The sequence below is a fragment of the Barbus barbus genome (genome assembly GCF_936440315.1).
Source record: "Barbus barbus genome assembly, chromosome: 23".
In the NCBI taxonomy this organism is placed as follows: domain Eukaryota; kingdom Metazoa; phylum Chordata; class Actinopteri; order Cypriniformes; family Cyprinidae; genus Barbus; species Barbus barbus.
The window spans coordinates 26,366,767-26,385,786 of NC_136751.1; the positions used below are offsets into that span (position 1 = coordinate 26,366,767).

Below are 19,020 nucleotides of genomic sequence, written 5' to 3' on the forward strand. Positions count from 1 at the left end.
AGAGGAAATCAGTAACTTTTATATAGCTGTAAGTATTTATCTGTATTTAGTTTAGAATTTAGTGTTTGACAACTTTATTCAATTTCTGTATATTTCTGCTCAGGGACACAGGTAGCCTAGCTAAACATAACATTTATTATAATGGGTTTATGTGAAGATTGTTTTAAGTTCACTTAAATTAGAAGTTATTTTTAAAGTTTAATAAACGTTAAAATTAGAAGTGTGTTAAAATTGATAGCTCTTAATTATAATGTAATGTTTAATGACTATAGTCAATGGTTAAATATTAGGGGATTTTTTTTTATAGGGAAATCAGTATTACTTGGTATCAGTGATACTGGCCTTCAGTTATAAAAAAAAAAAGATGCCATTAAACAGATATTAAAAATATGTTGTTTGTACATTAATTTGAAGATTGAATGTGAAATTATTGCAATATTGCACGTTAACGCATGTGATTAATCTAAAAAATTTAACGCGTTAATATTTTTTTGTAACGCAAATTAATCGTTTGATAAGGTTTGACCCCAACTTCTTGGCGTCATCGCAGCGCGGAAGGTAATTATTGCCTGCGTCCCAATATGCACACTATCCATCCTAAATTCTATGTGATATTAGTAATTTTCAATACTATTTAGGGCAGATAGGGTGTATAGTATGCACATTGGGACGCAGGGATTGTGTGATTATGGAGAGAGAGAGAGCGAGTGTGTCAGAGAGAAACAGCGAGACAGTGCACGAGAGATATGTATACTCATATGTGATATAAGGGTACAGCGAACCAGTATTGCCAGGGTCGCGGTTTTCCTGCACAATTGGGCTATTTTAAAAATACAGTCGCGGGAAAAATTAAGCCGTGGGTTGCGTTTTTTTGGGCAACTTTTATAATGTACCGCGGCCCCCAAAGTGTATATATACACATGTGATCGCAAAAGGAAGTTATTACAAACACTCGATGGTGGTTCAAAGTGAGTTCTGAGTAAAAGTGTACTATTAATCTCATAAATTGTCTTATGTAGCATGATGCTAATGTTAGCTCTGTATAGTATCGTTTTTGTATCTATATCATTTTTTGTGTTTCTGATCTTTTAAACACAATTTTTTGTGAATGTGTGTTTGATATAAAAAGATAATAGCTAACAGGTTTTTTGGGTGAATTATTTGTGGGATAGGATAGTGTCCAATTTAATTTGGATCCAAACCCAAAACCTCCCACAACTACAGCCAATACTTGTTAATGCAACAACAGTCATGAAAAATCGTCAGTCTCGCACATAACTCTCCAAGTGTTTTGCACCTCACATCGCTCATCAAAGGTGAACTTTGCAATCTTTCTCTCTGATTAAATTCATTAAGCAGTCACGCAGTGTTAACAAAATCACTAATGCAGGAGAACACAGGGGGAGGGGTGATGGACTGAGAGCATTTCCATGGGTCTATTGTACCTGTCGGCCTGCTGTCAGAGAGAAATGCTTTAACTGTGCGTTTAATTTTCTCTAACTTCTTTTATCTGGTGCTTTGAGAGAGACTGAGTGAGGTAAGGGAGGGAGAAAAAAGTGGCTGCGTTAATGACCGCTAATGGTGTTCTGGGTCTGTTTTAAATATTAGTGCTTTAAATAAGTTTGTGTGTGTGTGTGTGTGTGTGTGTGTATATATCATCTCTCAATTAAAAAAAAAATATGTTGTATTTAGTGTACTGAAGATGTCATTCTAATTGTCATCCACTGTTCATTCATTCAGAAATCCTTAACTCTTTCCCCACCATTGACAGAATTTTCCGGCTTTCTGTGTTTTCACTGGTGTATGGTAGGAGGCACTATTACGCATCTTCTGAAAGAGTAGTGAACATCTGGGTCAAAACACAAACTCAATTTAAGGTAAGAACATTAGATGAGGATTAAGATTAAGGTAAGAAAAGAAGAGGAATATTTAGCATAGCAATTATTGCCTTCAGTTAATTGATCTAATTTAAAACCGGCCTTGATTATGGTTCATATTCATTGAAGGAAATAATAGCATGTAAAAGCAATTACTTGTATATGATTTAATAACAAATACATAATTTGAATACACAAATATGATATTTTTGATTGATAGATTTATTTACGACCATCTTGTTCTATTCATAATCACTAGTCCCACTGCTTTAATTAGCATCTTAAAGCAATCAGGCTGAGCTTTATGACAATCAATATCATTTACAAGAATGTTTTACCAGAAATCTGTTTAATCTTGAATCTTATGTCATATGCAAAATAGTCTGAGGTTTATAACAAGTCAAATTTGCGAAAATCTAGTCTCTGTGTCGGGTGGTTCTTGGCCTCCACGTCGTGCATTAAAATTGTTTAATGTACAGCTATTTGCGCATTAGGCAATCATCTCATGAACATTTGAACACTTAACAATAAACATGAAACACACAACACTATCATACATTTATTTATTTAGCACACATACTTATTACATTTCAAATTTGCACCTAACATACCTGTACATACTAAATGATCTATTTTGTATATTGTGTTTGTGCTATTTTTGCACATTGTCTATTTTGTATATTTGTACTTTTTTATTATTATTATTATCTGTGTCCTGTCGCTGTCATTCTGTCACACTGTGGAGCTTCTGTCACCGAAACAAATTCCTCGTATGTGCAAACATACCTGGAAATAAATCTAATTCTGATTCTGATTATCCCTTACATATTGCATGTTCAGATATTAATAAAATAAAATATTCTGAGTGCCATTAAACATTTGTGAAAATGCTCAAAAATGCTCATGGTGACTGGCAACTTTTTAAAAAACCACTGGCTGGGAAAATATATCATGAAATACTGATATATTTGAAAAAAGATACGTAGCTTACATTTAGTTTTTGATGTTAGTAACTTTTATAATTTGTTAGTGCCCCTGCCAAAAAACAGTAGCTTAATAATTTCTGCACCATTTCTAGCATCACCAAACGTAATTGCAAAAACAATTATTGTTTTCAAACTGATACTCCCTGGCAGTCATTCATCATTTCAGTTTTAACTACTTTGCAAACATATTACAGTAAGATTCAATTGATTAACATCAATAAATTGTGGTTCATACATTTTGCAGCATTAGGAAAAAGCCAAATTAGTGTATTTACCCAGTATAAATGCTTTAAAAGTATTATTCATTGTGATTTTATTTTAGCTGTTGTGTTAACTAATATTAACACACAGAACCTTATTGTAAAATGTTACCACTACTTTAAATTATAGTTTCAAAATAGCAGTAAAAACCTGTAACGCATGGCCTTATATTGCTTTTTTAAACACGTGATTTGACAATTTAATGATGACCAGTGGGATTTTCAGTGCATGTTTACTCATTAGTTTTACAGAGCGGCAGTGACCAGACAAGAATGTTGTGCTACAACGAGCAGTTAGAGGTGAGACACAGGAGCTTTTTCTTCATTAGGACATCACTATGATAATTGCAGACATAACCAGATTGTCCAAAACATGCCCATCAGGATCTAATATTGCCCTGCGCAGCACGCCGCTCTCGTTCTCCAGCCAACCCAGAGCCGCTCAGAAAACCATCCTGCTTCCGACACACTGCGATTTGCTCTAAAGGCTGGAAACAAAAAGCAGATCGCCTAAATCCCCTCCACGGATTTCTGTCATTAACTCGGAGAAGAAAGCCTGCCGCTCCGTCTGCCGGTGCACATGCTGTCCGCTCCCCTTCCCGATCTTTCCATGATGGCAATTAGGTTTAAGAGAAACACGCTGTTACACGTCTGTATGTTTACATTTACGTGTCCAACTGTGCAGCCATCATGACAGTTTAGGCACTTAAGTACGAGATGCCGTGATTCAGTTCAGGCGACCAACAAGGTCGGATTCTTACCGAGTCGTAGATTGTAAACACACAGCCGGCGTGTGTGTGTGTGGTTGAGTCAGAGGCTGAGAATAGTAAGCTCAGAATTCCCGGAGTGTGTCCATATGGCTTATATTGGAAAAGAGTGGACTCACGCGCAGGTGACGGGTCCAACTGTGATTAGAACAAAGGCTGGATTGAACCCGGTGTAGAAGTGCTTTGATAGGCCTCACTGTGAAACAGAGCAGCGCCTGACTCATCAATGAAGAAAGCTGCCCAGGATTAGTGAGAGAACGAATTACACATAACAAGATCGACCCAATATAGAGAAACAGGTAAATATGGGAGGGAGGAAGAGGGAAAAACAAAAGGCGGGTTTGTTTGTTTCTGGCTGTGTTAGTTCATTAGCACGCTAGTGGGGGAGAGGGCAGCCTGCAGACCCGATGAAGGGCATCTTTTATATGAGCCAAATAAACCTTGCATTTCCTTTGTGTGTAATAGAACACCTACTCATCCAAATACATAAACATACTGAATAAACAGAACAAGAACCTGTCGTATAAATGATCATTATGAAGTCTATTTAATGTGTTTCAGAATCAGTCACTACCCTATAACTTCATCATATCCAAATATGGAGATATTTATAAATAAACTAGTAAGCTTATATTTCAGATAAATTACTTTTATTCAGCAAGGATCCATTAAATTGATCAAAATAAAAATGTTACAAAATGTTCTGTTCCAAACAAATGCTATTCTTTTGAATTTTCATCATGGATCATGTGACACAGAAGACTGGAGTAATGATGCTGGAAATCCAGCGTTGCTTCACAGGAATAAATTACATTTTCCAATATATCCACACAAAAAAAAAACCATTTATTTTAAATTGTAAAAATGTGTCCCATTATTACTGTTTTTACTGTATTATTGAACAAATATCCTTATAACAAATATCCACAAGTTTGATTTGTGACCTCAGGCTGGTTTGCATATGATATGAGATTCAAAATTAAACAGATTTCTGGTAAAACATTCTTGTAAATGATATTGATTGTCATAAAGCTCAGATCAATTAATTGAAGGCAATAATTGCTATGCGAAATATTCCTCATCTACAATTTTTTTACCATAAATTGAGCTTGTGTTAAACAGACATATTAAATAATTACAGTGCCGTGTTCATCATTTACAGTAGGTTTGCCAGCCTGTATGTTTCTGATGAGATCAGCTATAGTTCCGTCAGACTGTTACTTCAGAGACTACTATTAACCATTTTTATAGCAATTTGTTTAAGTCTTTGTGTCAATATGTTGAAGATAAGCTCCCAAGTAATGAACATGATTAGCCCTCTGGGGTCTGAGGTGATTTTGGGGCCCTTGAGATGTTTTGACATGCCCTGATATTTGTGCTTATTTCAGCTACTTATAACATACTATTGACCAACATGTTTTTTTTTTTTGTATTCAGCACAAACTGTTTCACACTGAAGCAGTTTAATGAGCACAGTGAGTGTTCTTCTCCATCGTTTTCCTTTCAAACGGGTCTCCATGTAAAATAAAACAAAAGATTTGATCTTTTACTACATTTTTACATATTAATACACAGATTTCATATTATTCTATATAATAATAAAATGATTATATAAATTAATACAATTATTATATGAAATAATATATATATATATATATATATATATATGTGTGTGTGTGTATAATAAAAATATGCATATAACTAATACAAAATATTATATATATATATATATATATATTTATATATATATTTATATATATATATAAAAAATATATATGACGTGTGTAGTAATATGTAAAAATGTTAATATATATATATATATATATATATATATATATGTGTGTGTGTGTATAATAAAAATATGCATATAACTAATACAAAATATTATATATATATATATATATATATATATATATATAAAAAATATATATGACATGTGTAGTAATATGTAAAAATGTTAATATATTTTTATTAATATATATATATATATATATATATATATATATATATATATATATATATATATATATATATATGTGTGTTTTTGTAGTTATGCATAATATTTTATTGGCTAGAGGCTGCTCTTTTTTGGGCACAATCTCCTTGTTCATAAATAACTGGGAAATTCACTGGTCAAAAGTGATGGGAACTCCTTCTATAACCTCTACACTCTGGCTTCATAATTTTCTGTAGGACATAATCATTGGTAGCATTAATAATCATGATCACCCTGTGGCGATGTGCCTGCAGCTCTGAACCTTTTACATTCTTCAAAATGAGAACAACGTTTAAGAGGGACAGTTGTAAATGTGTTTTAAGGGTGGCTTTGGGATATGCTGTTGTCCTGGGTTGCTTTTTTGAGGCTCATGGGCTTCGTGCTTCATTTTAAAGAGCAGAACATTTCTCAAAACAGTTTTTTCGCTTCATGTCCATTAGAGACCGCCTCACAAAAGAACTTTCCCAGCTGCTCTTTGCTCTTACATGCTTTCTCCTCTCGTGTTCCACGTGTTTTGCGGCCTCCCTTCGGCTTCAGCAAACCCATTGCTTTGATATGCAGCTCATCTGTTCACTTTTTAAGGCCTGTGTCTCTCTCGTTTTTCTCACAATCTTCTCTCTCACCTTCTCTCTCCCTCTCTTTCTGTTTTCTCACAATCTACATCTATCCAGCATCTAAACGTAATTGCTCTGGAGTGAATGTGGTGGAGACGCAAGCTGAGGAATAATGCTGAGTGCTTAGAGGCACTGCAAGGAGACTCGTAATTATGACCAGAGCTGATGTGGACAGATAGCCTGTCTCTCTTTCTCGTCCTCCCTATCACTGTCTGTTTCTCCAAACCATCTTTAAAAACTTGAAAAACTTCAAATTCGAGAAACTCAGAAAATTGATTTAAAAAATGTGAGTAGCTTGTAGATACATTTTGGAAGTAGCTTCCCTGAATATTTGTCATCCATTGCATTAGTCGTGTGCTTATCAATTGCTCCCAAAAGCCCAGCAGCTGCTGTTCACATCTCCCATCATTCCCTTTGTTGAGCTGTGTGTGTGTCTGCGTGTGTGCGGTGTGTGTGTGTGTGTGGCTGTGTGGCTGTGTGGCTGTGTGTGTGTGTGTGTGTGGCTGTGTGTGTGTGTGTGTGTGTGTGTGTGTGTGTGTGTGTGAAGGAGAGATTAAGGTGGTGACGTGAAGTTTGGGCATGCAGCGAGACTCTGAGGTTGGAGTCATAAAACTTCCAAGCCAGGCTATTTCGGGCTGCACCCCTGGGGCTTGAGGGAGATGGAGGGAAAAGGTGAATGCTGTAAAAATAGAATGAAAGAAAGACAGAAGGAAAGAAAGAAATGAAAAGAAGAGGGATTCCTGGGCATCCAAATAACTATTTCAGTCCTAGTGCCTTTAGACTGTTGATGATATCATTGAGAAACGCTATCATTCTCTCTCTCTCTCTCTTTTCATTGAGGGTTCAGCATACCAATGAGTACAGAACTGCACCACTGCACTTCTCCTCTGTGGAGTCGTGACTCTCTCTCATCTCTGCTGTTCACTCTTTACCTCAATGACACTCGCTTCTCTGCCTTATGCTTAAATTCACATCCTTTCTTCTTTTTAAACAATTACAGAATCTTTTTGCCATTTTCCTTAGTTTCTTCTCTTCACCTTTGTCATCTCTTTTGTCTCTTCCCACCTCCTCTTCTCTTCTCTTCTCTTCTCTTCTCTTCTCTTCTCTTCTCTTCTCTTCTCTTCTCTTCTCTTCTCTTCTCTTCTCTTCTCTTCTCTTCTTTCAAATTTTCTTTCTTTCTTTCTGTCTTTCTTAATTTCATAATAGATCATCTCTTTTAATCTTGTGCGTCTATTTATTTATTTGTTGTCCTTATTTTTCTTTGATTTGTCTCATCTCGTGATGCTGTGGAAGCCTTTTTCTGCCACTGAATAAAAAATGTAAAAAGGAAATAGTGACTTTTTATTTCACAATTCAAATTTTTTTCTCAGAATTGCGATTTACATCTCGCGATTGTGACTTCTTTTCTTAGAATTGTGAGATATAAACCTTTTTTTTTTCAGTGGCGGAAACAGGCTTCCAGGTTGATCTCTTGGGATGATCTCTTCTCATCCCATTTTGTATCTCTCTTTTTTTTCTTTTATCTTGTCTCATTTTGTTTAATTTCTCATCTTCTCATCTCTACTTATAATTATTGTATCTCTATTCTGTTGTTGTCTTGTCTTATCTCATCCTATCCTTCTCTTCTCTTCTCTTCTCTTCTCTTCTCTTCTCTTCTCTTCTCTTCTCTTCTCTTCTCTTCTCTTCTCTTCTCTTCTCTTCTCTTCTCTTCTCTTCTCTTCTCTTCTCTTCTCTCACACCAATGAGTTTAATCTCTTCTTTCTGTTCTGCTCTTTTCTAATTTCGCTGAACTTCAGTTCCCATAATTCCCTGTGAGACGGGCTCTGATATAAGAGAGAGCTATCATCAGGCAGTGTATGGCATGTGGGCTTGCGGATCAGCAGATTAATTTCCTAAGAGCCCAGCAGTGGTGTATGTGAGACGGGTTGTCGTGGTTCTTGAATAAAGCACTGAGCTTGTTGTAATGCACCGCACACATACTGTACCACCAGAGTCAGCATTCTGCTGCCCACCACTGTAACTACACAACACACACTCTCCACCCGGCCCACTTCCTGTTAGCTTTTAATTATGATTATATGCAAATGAGATTATTACATACACCAGTACTCTCACTGCTAGAGGCTGCAGATCTGCTATATCACAGTTCAAATGTGCTGTACAGACATGACTGATCAATAATCCTGTGGACTGCAGTCACACGTACCGCCAGCTACATTTGAAAAAGCAAAGAAATGTTAACGAGTATCAGTACCGTTATTGACACAGCAAATCCAATTATCTCTGGCAAGCAGGAAACTTTTCCTAAACAAAGTGTCCTCGGGCGATGCTGGAAAATGCCCACCACTGCATTCACAGCCAAATGAGGCCAATAGTCTTTAATTATCACAATCTGGAAAACAGATATTCTAGTGTTAATAATCAAACAACTGGCTGTATATGTGAGGAAGTGTCTTTGGACCATCTGTCCTCAGGGTTGGTGATGTATTATGCATGCAAATATTATAAACAATCAATCACCCACAAACTCTCTGTAGTGTGCAGTGCTAGATAATATGATCACTGAAAGGATAATCACCTATGGAAAAGATATAGCCAAGAACACTGAATTGAGATGTATACTGAACATTACCGTAAACAATTTGGCATTTGCAAGAGACTCAGTGCAGCTTTGCATATGTAAAACGACGTAGTCTGAGATATTATTCAGAGCTGAACGGCCCTGCTGCACTTTCAGACAGAATGGCCCAAATACTGTATACCAAAATGATCACTTTCAAAGATGGAGCAGTATCAAATGTTTCAAGATTTTTCAGAGTTGTGAAAATAAATGAAGGGTATCTGTTTACTTAGCTGAAGGATGAAGATCTGTCTGTCTGTCTATCATTCATTTGTTTGTTCTATCATTGTGTTTTATAAAAGGTCCAGAATTAACTCACAAGTGCATCGTTTTCCTAATACATAGTGTCTGTAACATTTTTGTGAACTAAAGAAACTCATTAAAGAAATAGGACATCTAAAAAAAAATTCTCACTCATGTTGTTCCAAACCTGTATGAATTTCTTTGTCCAGTGGAAAATAAAAGATATTTTGAAAGTCAGATGATTTTAAGTGAATAATCCATTAAATATAGAATTTAGTTTATTCAGCATCTTTGAAAGCTGCTCATCAGATTTCAGAATCAAAATTTCCCATCATTAAATCAAAAGTTCAAATAGTTCTGTTGAGCTGAACTATTTTGCTTTAGTAATGTAACTACAAAGCACTCTTGAATTAAATTGGAAGAGAGACCATCAGCAAGCACCCTTTTGTATCTGTCTGAGATGAGTGTGTGTGTTGTGTGAGTGTGAGTGTGTGTGTGTGTGTGTGTGTGTGTGTGTGTTGCGGTAGAACACTTCAGGCATTTTTCTTTCATTAACCTGACGGACAATCAGCCGGAAAGCCTTCCACTGAATATCAAATTTCTCTGATCATTCAGCGGCTCTCCCAGCAGGTGTGTGAGTTCTGTCTGCTGATCAGATGTTATCACACTAACTGCACGATATTGCAGTCTGTGCACGAGAGAGAAAGTTTTACCTATATTTAAAGCTGCATCTTTCAGATAAGTTGACACGGATGAAGATGATGACGTGGATATGGATGATGGTGGAGATGACAATTGTAACGACAGAAGCATCTTTATAAAAGACTCCTTTAATGATTCTGACGTGACGGAAGTGATATTTCAGCAGCTCAGAGCATCGCTGAGGCTTTTATGGAGTCGTGTTTTCAGCTTATTGCTTTCTTTAAGTGTTTCCATTTGGAAATGGCTTTTTGATAAATGCAAAAGCGCAGGTCAAAGCACTCTCAAACACACACGCACCGATAATGGAACTTGAGGGACTGAAATACTGTGCTTTCTCTAGGATTTTTACACACGTTTACTCCATTTCGCATTCACGCAGAGCTCACTTCGCATTCATACTGATGTCATCTCCATTTATATTCATTTTTTCCCTCTGTTTTTTGTCGTTTTGTTTTTAAAGGAATAGTTAACCTAAAATTGCATATTTCCTGAAAATGTACTTACCCACTAGTCATCCAAGATGTAGGTGAGTTTGTTTCTTCGTTGCAGCAGATTTACAGAAATGTAACATTACATCACTTGCTCATTAGTGATCCTCTGCAGTGAATGGGTGCCGTCAGAATAAGAGCTGAGAAAGTGTCTGTAATAAATTCATCAGGAAGATGTTTTTTGCTTCAAACTATTACTTCTGCTTCAACTTCAAGTTCTTTATCCATATCTAGTAAAAAAAAGTCATCTCATCTGAATCAGGAGAGAAATATGCACATAATAATCACTATTTACATGTGAAAACAGTTCAAAAGTGTTCTAAATAAAAATATATATTAGTGGATTTTGATGAGAAAGGACAAAAGGGGATTGACTTTTTCACTGGAATTGTTTGGATTGATATTTTGGCCACAAGTAAGACTTAATAGATTTATTTCTTACAAACATGCAGCTTTTCGCTTCATTAGGCATTAACTGATGGACTGGAGTCGTGTGGATTGTTGTGATTTTTTTATCGGCTGTTTGGACTTTCATTCTGACGGCACCCATTCACTGCAGAGGATCCATTGGTGAGCAAGTGATGTAATGCAAAATTTCTCCAAATCTGTTCTGATGAGCTCATCTTAGATGGCCTGAGAGCGAGTAACTTTTCAGCAAACTTTCATTTTGGGTAAACTATTCGTTTAATGCAAGATTTAAATGGTCAATATTATTTTATTGATCAATTTTAGAACAAAATTGCATCAAGCATTAGTCTAATTAACATTTCAGTTTATAAAATTGCAAATATTTAAACATTTACTTAGACATTTCAGCACAAATAGGTCAATCACATTAATTATCATTGAATCATTTGAAACAATCATATTCTTTTCTTTCAAAATTGTTCTTGTTCAAAAACATAGTTACATTGCAATGGTATTTTTTAAATAAAATGATTGGATTATTATTTTTGACAATCAAAAATACCCTCAGTTTTCAAATTGCATCACTTTTTCACATTCACGTCACTAAGTGACTGTATTCATTTAATTCTCCATTTTCACTTTGCACGTTTCAAACAGGCAGCCTCTTGTTAGTCATCCCATGAATGAAAAGCGTAGAAAAAGCCCACCTCTTTTCCTCCAGGCCTGTAATTACATTAATTCATAAGAGCATTTCTTATTTTTACGGTCCTTGTTTACACTCTGTCAGCTTGTCTGGGTTTGGCGTTTTTGCTTCTTCTTTTAGTGTTAATTCCAGCCAATTAGGTGGAGCCGTGTCAGACTGGGACAAAAATGCTGTACCCTTTAATTCAGGCACACAATTTGATTGGTTCAGCGAACATTACATCACCTTGCACATATTGCACATTAATATAATTACAATAGCAATAAGTATATGTAATCACAACCTGTTAAACAACATCATTTCTAAAGTAAATGTTCATTACTTGTACATAGTGCATAGTTATGAAATCATATCATAACATGGACATTGTAATGCAATTAGTGTGACCAAATGCTTAATGTGACCTTGCTTTTACCCGTCAAGCTATTTAACGCATTAAACAAACCAGATATTAGACTAGACGTATTCGTGGAAACCGTCCTTCCTGGAGCTGGTAGTTTTTGCAATGTAGCATTTGCCATTTAGCTTTTGGGTGCTTTAATGAAAGTTATTGAGCAGTGGGATTCATTAGGGACAAATGATTAGATTTGATACACCCTGTCTCTCTCTCAGAAGGAGAGGCTTATCACAGTTAAGTGGCCTGGAAATTTAGAGCTGCGGCTATCATTCTATTTATAGAACGAAAGAGAGCACAGAATTGAACACAGTTGATTAGCATGTGATTGACGTGCATCTCAAGTCAACCGGCGGTTAGTTCGCTCAGATTAAACTTTATTACATATCAAGTTAATAAGATGGTTAACAGATTGGAACACACACACTTGCTCTCGTATACTCACACACACTCTTAAAGCAACTGTGATCATTTCACTGGCAGTGAGCAGAAGAGGCCTTGATATGTACTTCATACTAATACTCATGAATGCAGACACACGCATTAAAGTACTGCAAAAAAATTAGTATATATAGTGTACATATACATAAAATCGTGTCATTTATTCCTGTGAATGATTTAATTCGTTAAAAGATGTGATGTCAGAGCTGAATTTGCTTTCAGAAATCATTCTAATATGCTGATTTGCTGTTCAAGAAACATTTATTATTTTTAGCAATGTTAAAAACAGTTGTGGTGCTTAATATTTTTGTGGAATCCATAATACTTTTTTCTTGATTTTTTTTGATGAATAGAACAAAGAGAACAGCATTATTTAAACATTTGAACATTTTAAAATGTCTTTACTGTCGCTTTTGATCAATTTAATGCAGCCTTGCTAAATAAAATTGAGCTTTATTTTAAAAAGGCTGAGTTTTGAACAATAGTGTATATTAATTTAAAAAAAATGTTGTCCAAAAAACATTCTTTTCATGTAAGCTTTAAAACTTTCTCTTTGTGTCTATATTGATCTTTTCCTTTTCACTGTGTAATTCGGTCTCTTTTAACATATCTTTTTAAGTGTTTGTCTCTTCCATCTTGTTCATGTGTGATTTGGCCCAGTTGTGTCATTTACCTGTGAATGAGCTGTAAATGATTGAATGAGCAATAGCCTGAGTCTCTTCTGCCCTAACAGAAAGCCCTTCGCAATATCCATCTACATTCATTCACATCTGATTTATGCTGAACAAAAATTAAAGAATCACGCTCATTACACAGTGTCTGTATTTGTTGAGCTCTTATTGTGCACAGTTGAAAAGTTACAAGCTAGCTGAATTACTCATTCTCCTTTCATCCTTTTTAAGACTCAATGGGGCTTTGAAGCTGATAAGAATAGAGAGTTGTGATGGTATCTCAGCATCCGAGAAGCAATACTCTCCTGTATGCTTATACACACACACACACACACACACTTCAGGCCCTTCTCCTCAGAAACAACGGTCCTTCTGTCAAGAGCTTGCCGTGGCAGTGTGCCCCAGTCGGTTGCTGGTTGATGGTCAGGGACTGACACTGAGAGCTTGGCGAGTGTTTCTCCCATGGTGTCTTTTGCCAGTGTGTGTGAAGGCCTCTTTCCAATATGCCAAGCATGTCCGGGCATGCGGCAGGGCTGGAGAGGTCCGGCGGGCCCACTCCTGGTACTTTGTAAACACACTTGTGCGAGTCCGTTGAGTGATGGGTTATGTAAGACCTAAAAACGTCTGTTTGGACATGCTGTTCTTTGTAGTCTTTGTGGTTATGCTTCTCAGGATGTGTCAGGATTGCACACACGTCACTTATGCTTAAATATTCTATAAGTAAATTTGTGGCATTTCTTTTTTGTAATGTTAGCTTCTTAAACCAAAAACAGCAGTTTAATGTGAGGAAAAAACTTGAGCTGAAAATTTAACTAAGCTCTAAACTTAAATGAAAGTCTTGGTTAGAAATTATCAGTGTGTGTGTGTCTATGTTTATATATATATATATATATATATATATATATATATATATATATGCATTCTTTTTAGAAAATTATTAAAATATTAAAAATTAGATAAATTATTTGTGTGTATATATATATATAAAGTCATGGCCAAAAATATCGGCACCCTTGGTAAATATGATCAAAGAAGGCTGTGAAATCTAACCTTTCATTGGATAATAAGAATTTAAAATGGGGGGAAATATTATTATGAAATAAATGTTTTTCTCAAATACACATTGGACACAATTATTGGCACCCCTAGAAATTCTTATGAGTAAAATATCTCTGAAGTATATTCCCATTCATATTCATAATTTTGAGCACTCCAGGGTGATGATAAACATGAAATTATCCAGCCATGGCTTCCTGTTTCACAGAAATATAAATAGGAGGGAAAACGAAGCCCAAATTCCCTTAATCATCCATCACAATGAGAAAAACCAAAGAATATATTTCTGATGTGCAGCAAAAGATAATTGAGCTTCACAAATTAGTGAAGTGGCTTTAAGAAAAGAGGTAGAGCTTCCCATTTCCACCATCAGGGCAATAATTAAGAATTTCCAATTGGCCACCGTGCTGCAGCTCAGTTTCAGGGTCTTGGCAATCTTCTTATAGCCTACGCCATCTTTATGTAGAGCAACAATAATTTTTTTCAGATCCTCAGAGAATTCTTTGCTGTGAGGTGCCAGCTGTTCTTGCGTCCAGTTTGGTTTTCTTTTACGTTTACATGTCTTACTAGCAGCCACGATTATTCTACTCTGTTAATTAAAAGGCGGTTTATATGCATCCACTACGAGAAAGAAAATATTGGATGTTTGTCAGTATGCATTTCTTATATTAGGCTAATAATGTTAATCAAACAACAAAAGAAAAACATGAGAATCACTCACTAAGTAACTTCTGTAACTTTAATAGGTAATTGTAATTGTTTTCATAAGCACAGTAAAACTGTTTATTTAGGTCATTTCTATCTCTGAGGGCTAAGCCCCCCTAAAGATGAAATCCTAGAACCGCCCCTGCAAATTATCTGAACATATATTTGTTTAATTAGTGACACTTAGCCTGCATGTTAAAATATTTATTTGAATGTGGCAATTAACATTATTCTTTAAACCTTTATTTGGATATGGCAACTTAATATTGTGCTCTACAATATTTCTATGAATAAATCTCTGTCAGAGACCCCTCCCCTCTCCTATCAGCCAATCACTGTGTGCAGAGTTAGTAAGCATGCTGACATGATCCATAGCAACGAGTTCAACCCCGTCCTTACTCTTAGCTTAAGACTTCTCTCTGTTCCTTAGTAAAAGTTTGTCTCAGCATCTTTGTGAATAGGTTTTAAGAGAAAACTCTTAGCTAAAAACTTTTACTGTTATTTAGGAGAACTCTTAGTGGTAAGATAAAATGTTTTGTGAATACGGGCCCTGGCTTCTTACCAAAATGTACTATTCTGTGTTACTCAGGTCAGTTGTTTCCACACACATCCAGCATATCTGTCTGTGAACCTTTATATTTCTAAATTTGCCTCTTTTCATGCATTATGCCCAACTTCTCCGCCTAATATGCATAAATGGTCTATGTGGACTGGGTTATGGGTGGATTGTGTTATGAACATTAGATTATGTTGACACAGCACATCAAACTCCTTTATTTCCGAAGAGTGAGGAAAATCCTGTTTTCCATTAAATGTCCCCTTTACGCAATACGTATAGTCCACAAATACTCATTCCACTGATTTGATTGGACTCAAATATTGAAAACGTTCAAATGAGAAGCATTACTGATGAGATGTGCATTTCGTTTCCTCCTGAATTTATTACAAAATGAGCCCCATTTACACAAGTGTTTAATTGTGACATCGGCAGCAGAGGCATCCATTTGTACGTGTCTGGAGGCGTGTGTGTGTGTGTGTGTGTGTGTGTGTGTGTGTGTGTGAGCATAACCTCAGTCAGTAGCACTTCGATGATAATTTTCTAATGGCTGTGCTGCCGGCTAGATCATCACTAAAAACCACTCACAGAATTTCAAATCTCCTGATTAAAAATGCAGTATAATTGGTTGTATTTAGATGATTAGGTTTTGAGTCTTTCTCGAGAGAAAATTGTGTGTGTGTGTGTGTGTGTGTGTGTTGATGAGTGATAGAAGGTTTGTACAGATCAACTGAACTTTCGCTAAGCCCTGTCATATGCTTTTTCACTTTTTTTAAGATTAGTTAGTGTTTAATGTTGCTGTTTGAGCATAAAAAACATCTGCAAGGTTACAAAGCTCAAAGTCCAAAGGGAGATATTCTCTTTAACACAAAACACATTTCAAGAACTACAACATACAGCTTGTTCAGACTACGGCACACTTCTGGTCGTCACAATAGCCACGTTTCCATTACCCTTCAAATTGTGCAAATTAAAAATGCGAATTGGAAATATGCCTAGTGGATACATTAAAATTTTGCAGAAACTCCCATATATCGCAAAAAAGTTTATACACTCACATGAGGTGGTTTTTCAAGCAATTCTAAATATATTGCAAAACTGCAATGGAAACAGGTCACATGATCATTCTTTAATGTACTATAACTTCCAAGAAACACCGTGGCACATTTCAGAAGTGGCTCTCCACACTGCTTTGCTACAAATACATGTCTTCCCCTCCTTCGATTAATAATAATAGCTAGTACATTGGCTGCAATATTCATAAACCTACCAACATCCATCGACATAACTTTTCATGTGACATGTTTTAGTTGCATAACATTGGTTAATGGAAACGCCATCAATTCGCAATGTTTTTATCGACATTTATAAAATATCACAAAAGTTTTGCACAAATCTGTAATGGAAACCAAGGTAATGTCAGTCATTAAAAAAAGGGGTGAGGCCTGGTTGAGCTGTGCTAGCAATCATAGAATGTAAAGAAAAAATTGGGCTCAAATTGGAATCTAAAAATTGCCAGCATCATTAATATTTACAGCTGAGCAGATTAAACTCTTATGGTAAGGGGCGTGTACTTTCTGAAACACACTCTAAGTGGTTTGCCAATCATAAACACTAGGCCAGCTAACCAATCAGAGCACATTTCATATTTCAGAAGGAGGGGTTTTATCAAAATGGGAACTAAACAGGATGTTTGAGACAGACTGGAAAGAGTGGTGCTAAAATCATTTAAAATATGTAAAAAATAAACATGTTGGAACAATCAAGCATGAAAACCTATTGTAGTACACACACAAAAAAACAAAGCAAGGCTTCATAAAGGACATAATAGGACACCTTTAAAAATGTTACTGACCAGTCATCCATTGGCAGCTGTTGCCATCTGCCATGCTTTCATACTGAAATGGGTTCCTTCTCTGTAAATTCTACATTAAAATAATTTAAATTCTGTTAATGGAAATCTCCAGTTCATTCCTATGGGATGTTCTGTAAGTGAGCAACAGTAAGTGAGGGGGCGGAGCTTAGTGAAGGGTCAATTGGCCTTGTAGACCATCAAGCAGCACTTTCATCATGGATTACACTACAAGAGCAGGGGGAACAAGTACTTCACTAAGAGGCTGAAAGACACACTGAGAGAAAGTGTGTGGTTTGCATTTGTTATGTGCTCTGTGTAAGCGGGGTTTCACTTATATGCCATCTGCAGTTAAAGATCTACTTCAGCATGAATGAAACCCTGCATGTGTGTACAATACACAGCACACGCTTTCATTATTGCTTATTGATTTATATAATTCTTGGAGTATCACAAAATTGCCACCTGCCCGTTTTGCACACTTTGTGCTTTCGATAAACACACGTACACACACACACACAAAAACTCATACACTGCTTTTAAACTGCAGTATCCTAGCAACTAAATGCTGAAGGACTTGCATGTGACTGCATATGTTTTTAGTGTGTCTGGTGTGGTCACCACATGTGTTTCTTCAGTTAGTGTAGAATATCACTGGATGAATCAGTTTCCGGTTGAACACAATGTTCTGCACCGTCACAGATTCCACTGGTCATTCAACTCACGTCATATATCTGCTCTCCCTCTTCAAGTTTATTTCCGAAAGGAAAAAATGTTTGAATGTGTGCTGAGAATCACATTCATGCACGCACCACACATCTAAATGAGAATGTATCATAGACATTTTTCGTGTGTTTTTATAATGTGTAAATTTGATAAGTATTTACATATATATTAGTTTATTTTTTATTTATCGTTTTTTTTTTATAAAAAATAAAGTGTTAAAAATAAAGTTTGCTTTATATATATATTTATTTTTATTTTTTGGGGGGGATAATTGATGCAAATTCTATCAATTAGTAGCTTTTATTTATTTATTTATGTTTAATCCAGGTATTATAATCTAGGATGTTACCTAACTTTTATGGGGATCTATGTGTGATCAACAACCAAATGTGTGTTGATGAGATGATAATTAATGTCTCTCTCTTTCTCTCTCAGTGTTAAGTATAGGAGAAGGGGGTTTCTGGGAAGGGACGGTGAAAGGAAGAACTGGTTGGTTTCCTGCAGACTGTGTGGAGGAGGTACAGATGAGACAGTTTGATCCTCGACTTGGTAAGTAGTGGCACACAAATACACATTTGCATACTAGGGCTGGGCAATATATTAAATAATTATACTGTATTAAATATGATTCTGTTGGCAATATAAAATCAAACAACATTATGAGTATTGTGATGAATTTCACTTTTTTGTTTGCCTTTATAACTCTGCCAAGTATACTAGATTTGCACCCGCAACTTGTTTGATTCACTTCTGTGTGTTTTATTGAATCAGTTCAAAATGATTCATACTCTACAATTTTGCTTTAAATTTCCTTAAAATGTGATTATTCATATTATACTGTTGGATTATACTATACTTTCATTGTATTAAATGTTATACTTATATTATGTTATTAGATTTCTATTGTATTTTACTGCTTTTCTAATAGTTGCTCCAAATATTTTGAATCACCCTT

The 19,020-nt window shown here is 35.7% G+C and overlaps 1 protein-coding gene across 4 annotated transcripts in view; it reads left to right on the forward strand.

Moving 5' to 3' along the window:
- LOC306842961 (SH3 and multiple ankyrin repeat domains protein 3-like) overlaps positions 1-19,020 on the forward strand; it is a 258,820-nt gene that overhangs the window by 198,238 nt on the left and 41,562 nt on the right. For all 4 annotated transcript variants that reach the window (XR_013781799.1, XR_013781800.1, XM_079374195.1 and 1 more), the window contains one exon: positions 18,501-18,614. Coding sequence is in view for 2 of the 4 variants with exons in the window: in XM_079374195.1 (XP_079230321.1) it covers positions 18,501-18,614 (114 nt within the window). In the remaining 2 variants the exon portion in view is untranslated. The remainder of the gene's footprint in view (positions 1-18,500; positions 18,615-19,020) is intronic.